At 32.2% G+C, this 17,836-nt stretch overlaps 1 protein-coding gene across 1 annotated transcript in view; it reads right to left on the bottom strand.

Moving 5' to 3' along the window:
• Positions 1–17,836, bottom strand: part of Ptprz1 (protein tyrosine phosphatase receptor type Z1) — a 179,171-nt gene that overhangs the window by 20,776 nt on the left and 140,559 nt on the right. Inside the window, exons 13-16 of the mRNA XM_027926385.2 lie at positions 14,867–15,011; positions 5,951–6,042; positions 2,964–3,049; positions 112–132 (exon numbers count right to left, since the gene is read on the bottom strand). Of these exons, the coding sequence (XP_027782186.2) occupies positions 112–132; positions 2,964–3,049; positions 5,951–6,042; positions 14,867–15,011 (344 nt within the window). The remainder of the gene's footprint in view (positions 1–111; positions 133–2,963; positions 3,050–5,950; positions 6,043–14,866; positions 15,012–17,836) is intronic.

Here is a 17,836-nt window from a genome sequence, read left to right as displayed (position 1 = left end):
CAAAACAAAAAAAAATCTATCCGAAAAATTTTTATTTATTTATTTATTTATTTATTTACATGTTACAACTATTTCTTGGCTAAAAGAAAATGCAGTGAAATAATGCCTTACCTGGTAAAACTCTTTCAGTGTCTAATGAGGGAATGAATGCCAAATAAGTAAAGAAATCAAATTCCACAGCACACGACAAATGAGAAAAAAAAGTGTTCATATTAGGTTTACAATGGAAAACTATGATCATGCAATAAATACATTCGTCACATAGTAACAAAACAAAATGTTTTAAACAGCAACATGCAAATCAAAATGTCTAACAATTTGGAACCTTAAAATTATGTGAAGGAAAAAAAAATAGCATTTTTAAAAGGGAACATTGGTGTAGTATGAATTTTTTAAACGCAGATGAGAACTACCACATACTCCATGACCCATTTTGTGATAGTGATCGGATTTGCTAATAAACAAAAAAAAATTATATTACTACCATAGCTCTATTTGAAATTATGAATTTGTGATACTTTTTTTTTTGTGGCTTGAGTTTTTTTATATAGTTAATAACTTCCTATTAGGTGGTTTGTAATACTATGACATTTTGAAACAAAATTTATATATCATTATTTCTGATATTTTTAATCAGCATACCTCCTCTATATTTAAACTTCGCTGGGTACATAAAAACTATTTCTGCTAATTTTTATTTAATGAATTAAAGAGCTTTTCAGAGATGTTTCCTATCTAAATACATTTGTTTAGAATTCATAGTTATTTAGTATTAAGATAACAAATGAAAACTTCATAAATTCTGAGAAAGTATATGACCCCACAGTGAATCCGATTCATTAGGAAATGGCCCAGTATCTTTCCAAATTAGTTTTTAAAATCTCTTTTGCAGCAAGTTATCCTGAATGATTAAAAACAAATATATAAACCACTTAAAAGGTGTAGAATCATTAGTTATTAAACGAATTATTAAGTTACTAAAAAGTTTTGTCAAATCAGACTGTGAGCTAAAAGCAATGAAATTAAAACAAATCTTTTAAAGTAAAAATATGAGGTTATTTTCTTAATTTAATTATTAATCATTTAATAATATTTAAAATGACTTTATAGTTGTGCAAACTGATCTGCCTTTCTGTTTATGCTGTCACCAACTTAGATTATAAATTGTGTAATTTAGTTAGGATTGTTTTTAAACATTTGGAAGATTAGGCTTATTTTTTCACATATTTTTCCTGCTGTTATAATAATTTTATTGAATGTTAGCCCAATAATTTCTATCAGTTAACAGTGCAGTTAGCTTAGTTAACACTGAGTTAACACTGTACCACCAATAATCTCTGGTTTATGGTAAGAAAACAATTTGATGGTTTAAATATGTAACTCTTTGTAGTATATCACTTCACTTCTATTTCTTTTGATTTCTTTCTTTTGTTTGTTTGTTTTGTTTTTTGGTTTGGTGGAGGTGAGGGGGGAATTGAACCCAGGGGTACTTAGCCACTGAGACACATCCCCATCCCTTTTTATTTCTTATTTTAAGACAGGGTCTTGCTAAGTTGTTTAGGGCCTGGCTAAACTGCTGAAGCTGATCTTGAATTTACAATCCTCCTGACTCTGCCTCTTGAGTCGATGTGATTAAAGGTCTGTACCTTGGGCCAGGCTCATTTGATTTCTTAAAGCTTTCTAACTTACAGCATTTTCCTCTTCTAACAATGTCTTAATTGATGTGACTCCTGGGAAACAGTCCCACAGAGCAAATAGGAGAGCAGTAGATGAGAGGAGAGTAGATCCTGTGATGACATCAGAGCTCAAGGCCCTTCTAAGAGGAAGGTCCACAGAGCACGTTGGGGGCAGGGCATGGGAAAGACAAAAAGGCAGTTTTACTAGGGTGTTTCCTAGGGGACGTGGCTCAGGGGAGGCTGAGGATTGCTTGCTTGATGAAAGCATATTGGAAAGGGCATAAGATTTAAAACTACAGCCCTGGGTTTGAAATCCCAGCTCTGCTACACATTGGTTGTTATTTAATTTCTATGGAGTTTGATTTCATTATAACATGAAGAGAAAGAATAATAACTCCCAGAACTGAGTGAAGCTTGGATATGGAGGTACCTAGTCAATGACATATTCAGCATGCTCACCTAGGGTTGCTTTCATTTTTTTTTTTTTTTTTTTGTGTGTGTGTGGTGGTTATTGTTAACTTTGTACTAATGACTCCCTATTTTGAAAATCTACTAAATTGATATTTCAGTTGGTCATAATAAAATTCTCTACCCTTTCTATACAGGAGGATTTAATAGAATATCACTGAAAGAGTTTTCACTGATTATAAGGCTCAAATGTTTTTTAGAAATGCATATTTTCTTGAGAAGATGTGATTTTACTTTTTATAATAAGAGTTACATTTGCATTGGTGTAATGCTTACAATTACAGATTTATATGAAGTTTAGCTGAAAAATCATGAAGTTTAGTAGTTTAGTATAATTTATATAATTTAGAAAATCAAAAAGAATCAGTATTTTTTTATATTTTAATTTTTTTTAGTTGTAGTTGGACACAATACCTTTATTCCATTCATTTATTTTTTATGTGGTGCTGAGGATCAAACCCAGGGCCCTGCGCATGCTAGATGAGCGCTCTACCACTGAGCCACAATCCCAGCCCCGAGAATCAGTATTACTAAGGCAGATTTTAAAAGGAATACTAAAGATCTGTACTTAATGGGAGAGAATTAGCAATGTTTTTGATTCTTCCACTAGTACAAATTGGCTTTTAAATGGAAAATCAATTTTCTAAATTATATGGTAACTGCAAAACATCTCCTAAACACGTAAGTAACTATGGAACTAATATTTTCCCCAGAAGTGAAAATAGTTTCAGTGTCTTCAGGTCAAGAAATAGCTTACTGCTGAATCTTTTAAATTTACTATTTTCTATATTACTCAAAACAGGAATATTAAAATCATACCTCAAATTCTTCAGTAAACCCACTACTTGCATGTAAATCTGCAACATGCTTTGGAAAGTGCTTTATTGGAATTGCTCCAACATCATCTAAATGAATAATAATAATAATAAAAAACAATGTTAGGATAATTCAGAAGTGAATGTGTCTCTCATTAATGAAGTGCCTTCTGAAAGAACTTTAAAATTCAATTATTCTTATAATCACAAATAAATCTAAAGCAAAAATTTCCAATTTTATGTATATTTATCATCAATCATAACTTGCATTTTAGAAATCTGATTTGATCAGAAATATCTTCTATACATAATTGAAAGAGAAAACAATTTATTTTCACTGTTAATATATAAATAGCACCTAAGCTTCACTTCTTATCAGTGCACTCCTTCTCTTTATGGAAAATTATGTTTAACATGTGTGGGGATTGTATGTAAATTCTGGGAAAAAAGATTCACAAAATAACTATATTTCCAATTTTAGTATAATGCAATTTCAGTTTCATAAAACTATACAATTATATAGTCAGATGATTACATTTGAAAGCTTTTTTCCTTCTCTCCATAAAAAATATTTATATGAGAAAATATTCATTAAGGATAATGTCAAAAACCTTTGGGACTTTTAATCTGTAAAATTTCAAGAACTGTAAGTTGAAATTATGCTATGTAAACAAAGTCATTGGATCTGTTAATTAATTGCTAAATTATTTTAACTGTCCGTTTTTTTTCCTTTTCTCTTTATCCTTACAGACTTTCTGAGATTAAACATTACTAGTTCACTGTATGCAATATCACAAATAATTTCTCTGACAAGGAAACATCAAACACATTTCACAAGAAACAGTTATTTACATTAACAGATGTTCAGCATTTAGGCCATCTAATATTTTTAAGCTTCAGTTACCAAGAATTTGTTGATTTAAAAAAAATTAGAATCCATCTGTTCTTTCTGTTAGATAAGTGGACTTGAATACTAAAACTGAATTATCCCATCAGGCTTAAGAAACACTAGACAAAGGTGCAATTCCACCTTCACACCTACAGAAGGATTTTGCCTGGAAGTAGCTTTTATAATTAGACAAGAAAACAGAAATAATTTGTCACACCTAAATCATTAGTTCCAGTGAATGTCCTTCAAACCTATTGATATTTCCTGCACAGCCCACGTTTCACAAGCAAACTAGTTTTTATCATCAGTCATGTATATTTGTAATTTTTTTAATTAATTGGTCTGAAAGCAAGTGAGAGCTACATATCTTTTCGCTTTCTGATTTCACCTGAAAAGTGAATATTCAGGTGATAAAGAGTGAATCCTGAGACCTGAGCAAGTGAAATGAGGACATTCCCTTGACCACTCCTCTTCTGACATTCAGAATGGAGATCTTGGATTTCCTCTACAAGGTCCTGATTTTAAAATGTTGCATTTTACTTGTTAATAATGAAATCCGTTGGACTTTGGATAATATTAGAGTTAATTTGCATACCTCATGCTGATGGGGTATGTAGAAGAGATACATTTGATAGTGAAGGGAGTGAACATAACTGATAACTGAAAGCTGTCAGTCTCAGAATTCTAAAATATTAATGAAAAATTGTGCTATTCTAAAATAAATATATAGTATTTTAGTATGAACAAGAAAAACAGAAATAAAATAGTGGTGGTTGAAGACTCAGAGTTAATAAAAAAGGAAAACCAGAAACCCTTTTAAGATCTATGCTTATAAAGCAAAAACATATAAGAACATAAATAATGTATACTCTACATAACAAATATATATACATATATTTTCTTCATGATATATATATATATATATATATATATATATATATATATATATATATATATCATGAAGAAAATATTTCTGCTTTTCTTAGTCACAAGGTTTCAAAAGATAATATAAGGAAGAATTTGGGCCTTAGCAATAATTCAGGGAGCATCAGACTGTTTAAAAAGTGACTCTTATAAAACGATCACATTTACAAATTTTTTCTTCTGTATCCTTGGTGTGGTGACTTCTTCGTCCCTATCTCATCCTCCACCCTCAAGTACATCTTCCATAGTTACATATTTGCACATAACTCGTTTTTTTAATGACCTCATTTCATTCTGAGATGTTATAAAGTGTTAAATAAGTGGCCAAGGTCTTACCATGTGAACTCTGGGTTTAAGGGACATCTTAATCAAAAGGGACCTGGCTAATTTTTAAATATCGTTTTCCAGGTAAATTCTGGTGAAGATATTCAGTAACTTCCGAAATATTCAACTGTTCAACATTAAGAAAAAAAATTTAAGTGTCTCAAGCAATTATATATATATATATATATACATATATATATATATATATATATATATATATATATATATATATATACATATATATATATATATATATATATATATATATATATGTGTGTATATATATATATGTGTGTGTGTGTATAGGTATATATATAAATATATATGTATATATAGTATATTTTGTGCTTTTTGGGGTTTTTGGCTTTTTTTCTACCACTACCACCACCATTTTATATTTTTTTTTCTACATAGTTAACAGGTATTTTCTCATACAGACAACTGATCAGAAAGGAGCTATGTTTCAGCCTTGTTTTTGTTATTTCCTCCTATCCACATTTACTGCACTGACTTAGTCTGACCTTTCTTACTGAGGTTTCCATGAAAGTAATGGAACTGAGTGACAGCATTATTTTTAACTAATATCTTATTGCTATAAATGCTTATTTTTAACATATCACATTTCAATACTTAAAAATTATTTTGTTCTATCTGTATGGTTAAGAATGTTTAAAATGAATAAAAACTGGTTATAAATCATGATACATGATATAGTAAATATTTTGGGGAACACAAGTAATTACTAATCTACATTAAAGCTATTGGCAAAGCACGCCAACAAAAGCAAATCTTCCAACACTGTGCTTTTCATTCAGCATCTAGCAGCTACTCATGGTCACACCTAAAGCCATTACCTGAAATTGGAAAGATAGGTGTTGGAGGTGTAGATATTACTCGAGGGGACGTACTGTCCTCTAAATAAAAGTGTGCAGTCTGGAAGCATTTTCTGAAAAGATAAGAAAGCAATTTATACTACTAGCTGCACAGATAACAAGAAGACTTCTGAGCTTTTTGAAAATTATTATAGAAATAGCCAAATGAAAACAAAAGTAGACATACGCCCAGAAGAGCAATTGCTGGGTCTACATATGTTTTAACAAAACACAGAATATTAAAGAATTTAGTACAAATATCCAAATTTATCTTAGTTTTATCTGTATCAGACTCAGAAGAGCAAGCAGCTAACAGACATGCTGAGAGCAGAAATGGCATTTGAAGGGTAGCAGGAACCAAATAATACTTTGCTAATATAGGAAACATTAATGCTCTACAAAATAATTATCCCACTATTGCTAGAACCCAAAGTGGCTCACTCTGGAAAGGTCCAGAGTGGAGAAGAATGTCCAAATCTATCTTCTTCAAAAAAGTGACCATGTCCTTCTGAGGATATTCAACTGCTAGCAACAGATAGCAATCCATGATCATGTAGAAATGAAACTGCATAGGGTAGGGTGACATTTGATGACAAAAGAAGGCAACTCTGTACTGTATGAGAATGCAGAAATGGCAAAACTTAAGTGAGGAAGGAAAGAATGAGCACAAAGCTGAAAAAAGGTGATTTTATTTCTAACAGATGCTAGTATGGATGAGGGTTTTGAGAATGAATATACTTGGAATCAATGATAAGGATGACCTACAACATCACCTAAATTTATTTTCATTCAGATAATAAGAGTAACATCTGGTAAGAGCACAGAATGAACTATTCAGAAAAGCAAAGAACCAACTGCAACAGAAGTTGGTATAAAGTAATATGAACCATTCTTCGTTTAAGAAATTTAGCTAATTAAAATGTCAACGACACTCCAATCTGATTTTTTGATTTATCTGAAAGGTTACTCATGAATGATTAACTTTAAACAAATATCTGTTCGAGTATAAATGCAATGTCAATCTCACTTTCCATTTTAGATAAAGCCAGATTTTTTTTTTTTTTTTTAAATTTTAGATGAGGTCTTGCTATCTTGCTCAGACTAGACTGGAACTCAGTCTGCCAAGCAGCTGGGAGTATAGGGGTATGCCACCATGCCTGGCTCAGTTTCTTGTTTGTTTATTTATTTAATGGAATTGGGCATTAAATTCTGGGCCTCTATTATGCTATAAAAATACTCTACCACTGGGCCACATCTGCAATCTTCTATTAAATTTTGAGACAGGGTCTCACTACGTTATCCAGGCTGGCTTTGATCTTGAGATCCTTCTATCTCAGCCTCCAGAGTATCTGGGATTACAAGTTCACTTTCCATTTTAAAATCTTTAAGCTATGGGGCTGGGCTGTGGCTCAGCGATAGAGTGCTTGCCTCACTTGTGTGAGGTACTGGGTTTGATCCTCAGCACCCCATAAAAATAAAAAAATAAAGATATTTTAAAAACATTCTATTTAAAAGAAAATCTTTAAGCTAATATATCCTGATGAGCTTTAAGAAAACATTTGTTCTTATGTGGTGACACACATGAACCTCAATATTTTTTTCAGTAAATTAGTTCCTTGGATAAAATTATTGAATAGCTTCCACTGCAATTGGAACAATGTTCAATTATTTTAGCAAGGGATGTATGGCTTTTCATAACTTAGACTTCACCAACCTCAGTAGCTTTACCTCCCATTACTCCCTCACACAGCTCACACTGGTCCTTTCTTTCTTCCTCAAAGAAGCCCCATTTGCTTCAACTCAGAGTGTTGCCTCTTGCTGCTCCTCTGCTTGCCTGTCTCCTTCCCATCATTTTTGCACTTGCCCAAATGTTATTTCCTTTGGAAGCTCCTGGTCATGCTAGCTAAAGGTGTCAGCCCATCCCTCAAAGCCACTATCTTTTGTGCTCTTTTATTTGCTTAATTTTATCTGAAATACAGATGTTCCTCTACTTACCATGGGGTAATGTCCTGATAAACTCATTGTGAGTTGAAGATACCATAAGTCAAAAATGTGTTTAACACACCTAACCACCAAACATCATAGCTTAGCAGCACAGTACACTGTAGAGCACCTTATTTATGTGATCATATGGCTAACTGGGAGGTGTGGCTGTGCCACTGTGGCTGTCCCAAGTTGTGGCACTGTCCAGCTTCTCAAGAGAGTTTTGCACTGTGAATAACTAGCCAACAACAACACAACAACAACAACAAAGCAATAAAAATGAGATTTGAATTCTGAAGTACAGTTTCTAACTGAATGTGAATTGCTTTTGTACCATCATGATAAAAAAGTCCACAGTCATAAATGGGGAACCCTTTGTACCATCATTAATGTATTCATTTGTTTTGCATATTTATAGTTGTTTTCTCATATTAGAAGGTAAGCTCCAAACGTGATAGTTTATCTTAATTGTTGCTGTGTTAGTCCTCAGTGCTGTCATGTTATAGATGCCAAAAAGTATTTCTTCACTCAATGAAACACTACAGGTAGCAAATAAGTAGTAAAATCATATAGTTTGTGACCTTAATGTCCCAAGCAAAAAAAAAAAAAAAAGTCCCAAAGCAATGATTTCCATAGCAAAAAAATCAGTCCTCTGCTGGAATAGTATAAGGTTTTGATAATCAAATCTGAGGGAAGGTCATAAATTGAGAGAACACAAGAATATCTTCCAAAGAGAGCAGGTGGTACAAAAGGAAAGCGGAGAGTATGGCAGACTGAAGAGGAAGGGGTGAGATGTGAACCACAAGTCTCATGAGGAAGAAACTCTCCAAGGACAGCCCAAATGAGCAGAAATGAAACCAGACTGGAGCAGAAACGACAGAAGAAGTTTGGCTTAGGTGTGCAACCAGGGTTACCATGTTCTGACACATCATCATGGAAACACTGAACTTGGGACATGATTTTAGGATCTGAGAATTAAAATCCCTTTGATAGCTCTTAAATATAGTTAGCCAGGAGGTGAGAAAACAAACAACAAAACCAAAACCAGAATCTTAAAGTGATAAGATGCATTAAAATATTTAGTGCAATTCACAGTTGATATGAAAATCTCTTCAACAGCTTCCCTAATTTATAGTTAAGGTCCAATTTGAATTGCTTCCATTACAACAGCTAACTTTTTAAAATGAGCCATTAGTTGCTAGATATTCTTCTACTTACTGAAACCCATTCCTTTCTAAGTTCTTCCAAATCGTACACAAAGAGTAGGCCTTCTTTCCCCCCATTAGGTCTCTTTCTGTTGATATCTGTGTCTCTGCTACTTTTATCCCTTGCCTCTAGCTCTGTATTTAACAGATTCTTAGATTGTAGAATTCAAGATTTTCAATACTAAAATCCTACTTATCAGTGATCCTCACCATCTTTGGCTTTTCTCTTTGAAGTTTTTACTCCAATAACACTCATGCAGGGTAAATTATGGAACCTGTCTTGTTTTCTTCTAACTCAGTGTCTATCTTGCTTAAAACATGATTTTCCTGACCAAAATGGCTCACTCACCAATATGCTGGGCAAATAATATCATCTTTCACGACTGCTCAGAGACATTTTCTATGTGGAACAGCCTCTCATTAAGCAGATTCTCTTTCCAACGTACCTCATACAAACGTTCTTCCTACTCCTCCCAGCCCAACTTCACCCTCATCTACATAAAGACTGTTCTGAAAAATATACAAAATCAATCCAAAAGTGATCTTAATTTCCAGGACATTATTCTACATTATTTTAAATATTTTTTTCTTAATTGGTAGTTAGGATAGTTATTTTCTAATGTTTTATATCTATATCCTTACTAAAATTTTCTCAAAGATAGGGCTCTCTCTTGATCCCATGCAAACTCAATTCTTAAAACTGTGCCAAGAGTTCAATAATATGCATTTTTAGTATCAACCCTATGTTGTTCAACTACATCCTGGAATCTCTTGCCTACCTGAGCCTCAGATGAAATAACGTGAAATGTCAAAACATTTGAGATGGAAAGATGAAATTTATAGGTAGAGAAGGATGGATGGATGGAGAGATGGTAAGACCAATGAATAGAGGATGTGCCAATAACTCTGAGAGAATAGGAAGAAAGGCAACATCTGATAAAATACAAAAAAGTAAATTAACATATTAGCATTGAGGCTTAACATGTTGTTAATGCTCATCTTAGTAACTGGATAAATACCAACTCTATTTGGTTTTAACTATGGGATTAAATCTTTGGTGGTTTTAGAAGTAAGTCTAGTAATATTACTTGGCATTAATTTCTCCAAAGAACCTTATATATTACACCAAAAATACTTATTAGTGAAAAAATTAAAATCATATAGGCTAACTTATGGATGAAGGTCATATGTATATTGCTTACCAAGCAATACATACTTTACAGTGTAGTCTTATTTGGGAAATGACAGTCTACTTAAAAGGCAGTATGGCACCAGGAGATTTCCATTTGAGTGAGTAGATACCTTCAAGGATCCAAAATGTAATTTAAGATCAAGAGTGAATTAATATTGCTTTTCTTTCCACTCTCCCAGCCCAAACAACTGCATACATGGAAAGTTCTTTTTTTTTTTTTTTTTTTTTGATAATGTGCCATTTTGCTGAATTCAACTTTGGAATTTTCTAGGTTCTAACTCTTTAAAATCTCTCAAAATCTGCCCTTTTCTTTTTTATTTAAAAAGAACTATTTGAAAACCTTCCCTGTTGAAGTTATTTTGCTTCTTAGAAGCTTATGGTTTGGCTCATGTAAATTATACCTTAAAACATCTGGAAAGTACTTTGAAGGCATATTATTTAACATATGACAAGACAGTATCTATAGTCCATCTGTTCTGAATGTGCAGTGAATGTCTTCACGTCTATGTGCTAAGTGTTGATAACTGTGTCTCCTGCTAATTATCACTCAGCCATGATGGAAAAAGTGATGACTGTTTTCAACTTGTAGATGCAGGTCCTATCAATCAATGGGAATCCGATTATTTAATTTACACCTTTTCATCACAGTATTTAGAATTAATAGCTGGAAATGTGTAATTATTATTCCTTTCCTCAGGATTCTTATACAAATATGAAACAATGTTTAGGATGCTGCATTCATTCACAGAACCCTTAGAGAAGGTCTTATTGCAAATTTAGTGGTGACCTAGGGAGGCCAGATGGCAGAAAGAGGGAACTAAATCATAGGTAGGTAAGTGACTTGCCCAAGGCCATATAGCAAATTCAAGGAAGATTTTATCACCTTTAACTTGTTCTGTCATTCTGCTATAATGTTCTTACTCTCAAAGTTCATAAAAAACACAGGGTAACTCCTTAAGTTAGATTAGTTAGAGGAAAGAGAAGATTTCTTTAGTAATTTTGAGATAATTTTCTTCTAAACCATCAGATTAGAAAAATATTTACATATTTTCTAAGAATCCTATGGTTTTAGCTTTTACTCTTAAGTCTACGATCCTGTTTCAGTTCAATTTTTTTTTTTTGTATGATGTAAGACAAAGGTCTAACCTGATTTTTGTATGTGGATATCCAATTGTCCTTTAAACAAATGGTAAAAGATCTTAGGAACCTTGTCTAAAATCCATTGACCACAAATGTAAGAGTTTATTTCTGAACTCTAAATTCTACTCCGTTGATCTATTTTGTCTATTCCTGTTCCAGTACCAGGCTCTGCTGATATGCTGTCATTTTGCAATAAGCTTTGAAATTAGGAAATGTGAGTCTTTCTTCTGTAAAATTCTTAAGAGAGTTGGGCGCAGTGGCACATGCCTATAATCCCAGTGGTTTGGGAGACCGAGGCAGGAGGGCTAGAAAACTCAGCAAGACCCTGTCTCTAAATAAAATATTAAAAAGGGCTGGGGATGTGGCTTAGTAGTTAAGTACCCTTTGGGTTCAATAATCCCCAGTATCAGAAAAAAAAAGAATTCTTAGGAGAAATTATAGAAGTAAATCTTTATGGCTTTATTTTAGGTGATACCTTCTTAGATATGGTACCAAAAATATGAGCAATGACAAAAAAAAGGATGAATTGGCTTTCATCGAAATTAAAATTTTGGTACTTTAAAAGATATAATTAGGAAGGTTAGAAAACCATCTACATAATGAGAAAATAATTGCAAAACACATAACTTATAAAAGACTTGTATCTAAAATATATAAAAATATTCATAATTCAATAATAAAAAGACAAATAACCCAATTAAAAATAGAAAAGTATTTGAACAAATATCTCTTAAGGAAGCATATAAATATCCAATAAGCACATGCAAAAATACCATGAAGGAAATAATAAAATGCATTAAAATCATTGAATTGTACATTTTAAACAGACGGCATTTGTGATATATTAGTTTTATCTCACTGAAGCTGTTTTTAAAAGGTGTTTGAAGATGTGAATTGGAAAAATTTGTAAAGACTATTACTCTCATACTGTTATTTATATGTCATTGGATTTGTAACCTTTCCACAGAATGCAGTTTTCACAAAGGTCTAAATGTTTCTATCTTGCATTACTTACAACTGAATCTACACGAGAATTTGAGTAATTCAAACAAATCTTGAAGAATGAACTATTGTGATTAACACTAACTCTAGTGTATAATGTCTGAAAAAAATTACACTTTGTAGTGAATTAATTTTAAGAAATGTGAGTAAGACAGATATTTAACAATATTTAACAAATTTTCAGATGGATAGGCAAAGAGTGATAAATTTGTCAGAGCAATTGATAGAGAAAAATATACACCTAAACCACAAAAAGTTCTCACCTTTTAAACTATTATACTCTCTTCTTAAGGCACGTAAAGTGCTATTAGTGAGAAAAAGAGAAATGACTATTTGGTGAGATTCAAATTTGTATATTTTCAACTAGCAATTTTATCTTTTCCTCACCATAATGCAGACCCATTACTAAAAGAAGATCAGAACGACTTCAGATTTTAATTTTCCATGAAATACCAAATCATATCAAATAAGACAATGATTTTCAAATCGCACAAAATATAGTTTAAATATTAATGTGGATCAAGAGACACATTCTAATTACTGAAGTCTTTTAAGTATAAACCACCTGACATCTTTTTTGGAACTTCACATTAGCACTATTTACCATGAAGCAAATTTGGTTTATTTTCCATCTTATTTATAATCTGACATCACTTTACATTAATTAAAAAAAAAAGATTTGGCAGAGAAAATCAGATTAGATAGAAACCAGCAATCTGAATAAACCTAATATCAAAATGTGGTAAGAAATTTGGTCAACAAGCCCAGTGAGAAGTGGGAAGACAATCAGATGAATGCTTGCTGAACAAACATTTATGGGTTATGTACAATTTTTAAAGCTCTCTGTTGAGCACAGAATATTCTGTAAAATGAGACAGTCAATTATAGGAATCACTGGGGCAGATTTAAGAAACCATCTTTGTTTGCATCTCCTATGGGTTAAATGGACTCCTGACCCATGAGTTAACAAAATATGATCTGGTTTCCATTGTCCAAATTCTAATGTGTTCTGTAAAAGAAGTCAGATAGGAAATATATTGGGTCATGAAAGCATCCTGCTTTAGACAACCAATGACTAAACTATGACTTAAAACTATGTTTTAAGCTTCACCGATTTTGCCATATCCAGCTTTTCCCCACTTCCTGGTCCTCAAGACTGCTGTACCCGGGCCTGGAATGCCCTTATCCTCTACTTTCCGAATCCTATCTGGTTGCAGCCCTACATTTTATTTTACATGTATCCTGCCCGTTCTGACCTTTCAAGATCCCTTGTTCTCTGACCACTTAGCATTGGGTTTCACTTGTTGAAATTTTGTGTAATGTTTTATAAATTTTTCATAGAGAGTTCTTTTTCTCAAGAAGCACAATTTTCTTAAAAGTTGGTGACTCTCATTCATTTTTTATATTTTCCAATAGTAGTTAATACAGTTAATACAGCATGGAAAATAGTCAATACAAGGAATATTTTGGAATAACTGAGAGAATATATTTTGGGATAACACATAAAAAGTGGTGATATAAATTTATAAAATGATCCTGCTAAACAAAAAGGAATTAATTATAGATTTTCTGAACACAGTTCTCTTTTAAAACAGGAATATAAACTACTAAGCAAGGCCTTTTCTGGTTTATAGATATGAATGCTTGTATCATTGCAAAGTCCTTGTCTTCCAACAGACAGTTCTACTGACTTACATCATGTCTCTAGGAAATTCGCAAATGATCTCTGTGTTCTGCTTGCTGCAGGATGGAAAACTTATGATGGGTGCGATTATTCCTGTCTCTTAAAGGTTTTAATGAGTTATTGATGAGAGTGAAGCTATATTTTATCCTCAAAGCAAGTTATGAATAAGTTTAAAGCCCCATTCATAAGTAAATTCATTAACTTTACTCCCTACTTGTATTTGTATTTTAATTTCTTGATTTTTACTTTTGTGCACAGGTTATCATTTTTCATTAGTATGAAGTTGATGTATATCTTGTACAAACTGTTATTAAAAATATTTTTACCACATCCAAAAATTATGTTTTCTTAAATAAAAACTTTTAGATTACAACATCTGGTAAAAAGGTTTATGTTAAATGCTGTAGTATGTCTGAATGTTAATTAGGTTAGTATGAAAGTGCAACCATCAAAATACCATAGTAAATACTAACTGAAGTCAAAGTTCCTCCATTTTACCTTTATAAGTTTAAGTACATAGAACAATCAACCCTTTAATTACTGTGTCTGTGGATTCACAAATTCCCCTTATTCATAGCTACCTGAATAAATTAATGGAAGCTCTCAAATATGCTTTGAAGACATTTCAGATGAAATACAGGCAAAATCTCAGCTTTATGAATGAAATTTTCCACAAAAGATACTCAACTTACCTCCAGTAGATGAAAATACCCACAAGAGCCACTAGACAGATGAAAGTCAGGGCAGACACGATCACGAGGGGCATAACCGCCTTCTTCTCAGACTCCAACCCCTCAGCTAGACCAATACGAGACTCATGGCTACTATTACTGGCCTCTGTAGTCAGAGAAAATCAAGAGAGTTGACATTTAAGATGAAGGATCAGTCACAACACTTTTCAATGGATTAACTGCAGCCTTCATTGCTGTTACTTACCTTAAAATTGGGACTCTTTGATGTAAAGAATGTCTACAATTAAATGACAATTTAAGTAAAACAAAGTTAAAAAAAGAGTAAGGTGGGATATTAGAACTGAAAAATGACAAAAACCCAGCAGCGATTGTTGGCATCAGGGAGGGGGGATTCGATGGCAAGAAGTACACCTAATGCTGCTTAGAAAAGCTTGCTCACAGGAAAGCATTAGTATGGAAATGAGAAAACCTCCCAGTTTAAAAAAAATGAACAGGAAAACAAAGATATTTACTGACTCTTCATATATGATTTTCTAAAATTAATTTTAATGGAATTATTTAACCCTGTAATTATTCAAATAATTGGAGCAATTAATATTTCATGAAGAAAAACCTCTTAGGATATAATACTTTATACATTGAGATCATCTTTCAATGTATCAAACTATATTAATTATAAAAATGCTATTTTTAATGTCTTTCTTATCCACGGTTTTCATCTATCAAAATGAAATACTATTTGTTGCATGAGAATTGAATGGATACATATATCTAAGAGATTCATTTCAAATATACAAATGTAAATCCTGAAAAAAATCTGAACACATTCCTTGGGTTAATTTCAAAATGTGGCAAATGATTAGTTTTGTGACCAGTCAGGAACCATTACTGAAATATCACTTTGAAAAATCATTGCAACTGATATATCCTTCCAAGTTCCTAAAAGACTTCAGAACTGTGAGTGTTAGTGGCAATCCTTCCTCTCTGCTGTGTGGGTAGGTGGGAGGGTTGTCCTAACATGGTGTGTTGATGTTGCTACAAATTAAGAGCCCTTATCTTTTCCACTTTTGGAAGAACTAAAACTATGTTCCCCGTCAAAGTTTAAAGGCTTCCTACACAGTTGGCACATTTGATGTTTTATACCAAATCTACTATTAGTGACCCAAGACGGAGGGAATTTATTTGATCTCAAATATTTAAGAGTAAGAAACTTTAGATTGATATAAATGCACATACATGGCATTAAAATATGTTCTAACTACAGAGAACTTAAGATTGAACATAATGATTTTCTTCTGTAATTAAGAATGATGGCAGAAAGGGCTGTAAATATAATCCACTCAGACAGGAAATGCATCAGAGGAACATAAATGACAACTGTATTTCCCAAAATGACTGCTCTTGTAATTATAAATGCATCTGTTAGGAAAAAAAAAAAGTGGAAATTCCAAAATGAGACTAAATATCATAGAGCTGTACAAAAAGGAAAAATACTGTAAGTCCAACAAACCCTGTGCTATAGTTAATATTCTCATAATTCTCATAAGAAAAGCCAAAGCTTCAGTTTTTATTAGGTCAACCACAGACTCTGGCCATTATGCATTCTGGGGAGACCCATCTGAACATTTAAATAATCAGATGAGTACAGTAAAAATTTCCTTATGAAATTAAAACAGCACCTTGTTTCATACATGGTCATCTTTACCTTTTTCCCTATTGTAACTATTGTTACCTAAACGGAAAGTAAGTCTTTGGGTAATAAATAATCTACGTAGCAAGGTCCTTGGTACCTGGTAATCACATACGTGGTTAATTGTATTATCTGTATCAGTCATTCCTAACTTAGGATCCTGAGAGTAGCAGCATCAATGTGACCTGTAACTTGTTACAAATGAAAATTTTGTGCTCTCCCCAAACCACACCAAATCTTATGAATCAGAAACTCTGTGGGTAAAGATTAAAAAAAAAAATTATGTTTTGACAAGTCCTCAAGGTGATTTTATCCATGATAAAAATTGAGAATCAATAATGTAGATTCATGTATGTACAGTGTGAGCTTATATAATCCCACAGGTCTTTGATTACCAAAAATATGCATAACAATATGTATATGGATATATATAGAAAAATACGTCTGGTTTATAGTAGATGTATATGAACACATATCTATGAGATATGTCTTGCCATATTTGATATATATGGAATATACATAACACAAAAAATATTTAATATACAACAAATACACATAAAATTTATATGCAAGCATTATATACACACATGCACACATATGTAGTCTTTTATATAGACTTTTCTCATAAATTCTCTGGGACAACTGATCTTAAGTTCTTTTACTGAGGAGTTAGCATGATAATGCTATTGTAATTATATATTACACAATCTAGATGCTTTATGCAAGATGGCATACCACATGAAAGTACAGAAAATCGACTAGTTACTTTATATACTGAAATGAGGAACAACCTTTTGCATTGATTTAATTTTCATTTAGTTGAAACTAATATATATATGCACTTTGATGTGGATAAGTAGTGTATATGAATTCCCTAAATGATAATTATGTACTAGTAGGCAATTAGGAAATAAAGAACTATGATTAATATTTTAAAATGTTATGAGAATACAGCATTATAATTTTGGTATTAAAAGTTAAGTGTTCTATATATAAATTATTGCCCTCAATAATGGAAGCATACAGTTTCTAAGAGACAGAAACTAATAATACAGATTTTTAGGCTAACTTTTGTGTTTAGTCTTTGTACAAACTGTATTAACTAATCTAGTATTTGGGTTTCTGTTTACTCATTTATAAAATACCAGATAATAGTAATTAACTTATTTATATTGTTTTGAGCAATAGATCTTGAAAATTATTCTATTTCTTAGAAATACACCATGAATTTTAAGTCTCAGATTAAGGGACATATGAAGTAGATGGTGATTTTCTTTTTT

The sequence above is a fragment of the Marmota flaviventris genome, chromosome 1, assembly GCF_047511675.1.
Source record: "Marmota flaviventris isolate mMarFla1 chromosome 1, mMarFla1.hap1, whole genome shotgun sequence".
NCBI lineage: Eukaryota > Metazoa > Chordata > Mammalia > Rodentia > Sciuridae > Marmota > Marmota flaviventris.
This window is presented reverse-complemented; position numbering and strand designations above follow the sequence as displayed.